Source organism: Cupressus sempervirens, chromosome 2 (genome assembly GCF_028749045.1).
Source record: "Cupressus sempervirens isolate cs-2001-9-10 chromosome 2, ASM2874904v1, whole genome shotgun sequence".
Taxonomy (NCBI): Eukaryota; Viridiplantae; Streptophyta; class Pinopsida; order Cupressales; family Cupressaceae; genus Cupressus; species Cupressus sempervirens.
This window is the reverse complement of record NC_143119.1, coordinates 1757414-1761118: the sequence shown is the minus strand read 5'-3', so window position 1 is coordinate 1761118 and position 3705 is coordinate 1757414. Positions and strand designations below refer to the sequence as shown.

General features: G+C 32.9%; 1 protein-coding gene across 1 annotated transcript; it reads right to left on the bottom strand.

The window, feature by feature from the left end:
* Positions 1-1661: 1661 nt before the first annotated feature.
* On the bottom strand, positions 1662-2626 carry LOC149570782 (uncharacterized). The gene is made up of 2 exons (XM_089812330.1): positions 2447-2626; positions 1662-2402 (listed from the first exon to the last, which is right to left on the bottom strand). The coding sequence occupies exons 1-2, from the start codon at positions 2624-2626 to the stop codon at positions 1662-1664; spliced, it is 921 nt and encodes a 306-aa protein (XP_089668456.1).
* Positions 2627-3705: the final 1079 nt, after the last annotated feature.

Here is a 3705-nt window from a genome sequence, read left to right as displayed (position 1 = left end):
AATACAATATTTTCGGACAAATTGTCCTTGGAAAAACCCCTAAGGGAAAACCAGTTCTACAAATGAGAAATTATATTAAACTTCAACAAATCAAGAGATACAAAATTCTTTGCCCATACTGGCAGAATTCCAACAACCTCTTAATTTATCCCGCTGATATTCCCCACTACTATTCCCACGCTAACACTGTGCCCTTGCTAACACTGCAAGACTGTTTGCTAACACTGCAAACGTTTCTCCAAACTTCATATTTTCCAAATGCCCCCCTGGCCTCCTTTTATACTACTCCTGTTGGTAAACCAACGGGCGAGATTGATTTACAATGGACGGTTGAGATTAAAACAACTTAACAACCCTAACCAAGTCGATTTCTAGTTGTTTCCAAAAGTGATCAATTAATTAATAAATATTTGTTTCTAATCTAACCAATTAGTTAGCAAAACAATTACTTGCTAAATAATAGCAAATGGACAAACAGCTGTCCAAAACTAACAAAACTAAAGAAAACTTTTATTTATGCTAAATATTTCAATACATGCAACGTTGTAATGTGCCTAAAAAGTCACTTAGAAAAGGTCTTGGAAAATCATATCGGTAACAAGTCAAAATTTGATCTCAAGTTTTTTTTGGTAACCCGTTGCACTCTTAACTATTCGATTCAGTCTGTTTATATTTGAAACATAGATTCGTGCATGGTTCAGTCATCTACAAATAATTTTATTCTTTAAGCTTTTCAATTCATGCATGGTTCAGTCATCTAAAATAACTATTTTTTGCCATTTGCTGGTAGATTGACAATTTAAATTTTGACGAAGTATCATTCTTAACAGTATTCATTTTACAAACAATTATTTCTATCTCCTCTTACTTACAAAAGTAGTATATGCTCAAAGAACCATAGCATAGCACAAATTACACAATTGCTTAATAAAAGACTGTACGTGAGGCTTTCTGAGAAGAGGATATTCAATTTGACATACAAAAGCAAAACTTAGGACTGAAATATCTTGATCTAAAATATGTCACTAAACAATCTATAGCATATGATGGGAGCAGATATCAAAGGAAGAACATCACAAAGAACAAGTATAAGCAATTCTAAAATCTATAAAAGAAAACCGGTATTTAATTTGGAAAATAGAGATTTGAAGACGGGGTAAAACTCTGAAGTCCTCAAAAGGGAAAGAAATACCATTGCATCAAAAACAAGAGATGAGAGTGATATCATTTCAAATGATATCTTAATCAGAGTATTCATTATTAATCAAGAAAGCACTAATCTACAAATTCAATACTTTGGTAGTCTGGAATAGACAGCCTAAAATTGAGCTGTTGGAAAAATAGTACTTTGTGTGGTCACCTGGATAGTCAATCTTCAGAGCAAGTTTCCATCAAGATATCGCCAACAATTCTTCCACATGATTTTTTATATTGATACAGCCTTCTGCGAAGTACAGACTCACCCTTGGCACCTTTCCTCAGCACATCTTTGACGGCCTCAACTCCTTTTGCAGAAATGTAATTCGCATAAGTAGAAAGCCTACAGAAATTGGGCTTGTTTGCAACAGCTTCTGCAGCAACCTTAGCTCCGATTTTAGTCATCTTATTGAAACTCAAATTAACTTTGAGCTGCTCATGGCCTTCCGAGATGGCTTTGCATATTAAAATTGTTCCATCACCCTCGAGTTCATTGTCTTTTGCAGAAAAATGGTGAGCAAATTCTTTACAGCAAGCCATTCTGCTAAAGCTGGGGCTGCTTTTCGAGTGATGTAATTTCCTCCAACCCTCAGAACACTTAGAGATGGTGCCGTATCCCTGAGGGTGCGGGCGAGAGCAATCATCCCTTTATCCTCAAGATCCATACGGCTTATATCAACCTCTGTAAGACCTAAATGTCCAGAGATGCCCTTGCTCAGAGCAACCTTGCTATTTTGTAAACAGAGCATTTTCAAACTGCTGCCTTTCCCCAAAGCTTCCGCTAAAGCCACAGCCCCATCGGTGCCTATCCAGCCTCCTGAGAAATTGAAATCCTCCAGAGCAGTGCATTTCTCAACAAGCTTCGAAACGATCTGTCCTGCATCATCTTCTACCGACTCGGTGAACATCGAAATGAAATGCAAACCCTTAATTGTTTCCAAAGAAGGAAACAGTTCACAAATGGCTCTAGCAGCTCCTTCGGATAAAGAGCAAGAATCGAATCCCAAATTTTCAAGGGTTTTCTGAGATTTCAAGAGTGGTGCCAAAGCTCTGACGCCCTTCTCTCCCGATTCCCCAATGTCAAGAGTCAGGGATCTCAGCGTGCACCCCTCTAAAGCAGATGAGAATATTGACACAACTTCAACCGCCTCATCAGCAGGTAAATCACAGACGATGTGTAGAAGCTGCACATCTCTTAACTTTTTCTGAACATTTAACAGGGCTTTTTCGCAACAAGGGCTGCTTCCACTCCGTAATTGTAGTGGGCAATGCGTATTTTGGTACAAGAATCTTTGAGCTCTTCTTCCAATGGCCGAAACAACTCTATGGCGTCGCTTTCTTTAAGAAGCGTCAAACCCAACCATGGTTCAGTAGGAGGAATTTCAAAAACGGTTTCTCCCTCTGCAACAACATTCTGGATAGCGCTCATGACTACCAAATTGCAGCTCGCTTGAATTGAAGACAACAGCAGGAAATCCGGAAAACGGTGTAACACTAGCTCTCTATATAAGAAGTTTCTTTTAACCCTGATCTACATTTTTTTAGCCGATAGATTACTTGTGTTCTCAAAAATTGAATTTTTAAGTAAAATTTGTCAGATCCATGCAAATCCTTCCCTATCACCCTATCACTATTTTGTTTTGGATATTTAGTAGTTGTTATATTCACTTTTAACTATTGTTTTCCTTTTTCTATCTCCGCATGAATTCAGATTTGATCTTTATTTATTTTTAAATTTATGTAGATTTTAATTTTTATATTATTTTAATTTATATATCAATACAAATTTGTTACAGTTGCTAATTTTTTCATATTATTTTTATTATTAATAATTTTTCATAATAGATTTTTGATAGTTTTTTTAAAATGATTTTTTTCAATAAACAATCGAAATCTAGATTAATTATTATTATTTGTTGGAATTAATTATTATTATATGTTAAGTGAAGGTCGATTGGAACCCAAGACCTTCCACATGAGAGCCTCGCAAGTTACTGTTGCCCTCTAGACTTTTGCCTAATTAAATAAACAATACTTATTAATCTATTTAAAATATTTTAATAATATTATGTTATTTAAATAAAAAAATTATTAATAATCTAATTTGTTCACATAAGATTATATTTTAAATATTCATTTAACTATTATTTTTATTTTTCCTTTTTATTTGAAAAATAATTATTATGATCTAACATTAGCTCATTTTGTGATCTCTATTTATTTAACTTTTTATTTTTAAAATTGATTTGGTTTTTAGTTTTAAAATTATCTTAAATTAATTTTTAATATTAGTTTAGTTTTTTCTTTAAATATTATTTTTAAGTTTCTATAATTTATTTAGTACATGTTGTTTATTCTTTTTCTTTTTCTTTTTATTTTTCTTATTAATTGTTCATAATATAATTTTTTATTAAATTTTTTTAAATAATTGTTTTTTCATATTTGATAAATTGAATTTAAATCAATAATATTTATTAATCTATTTAAAAGATTTTAGTAAATATTATG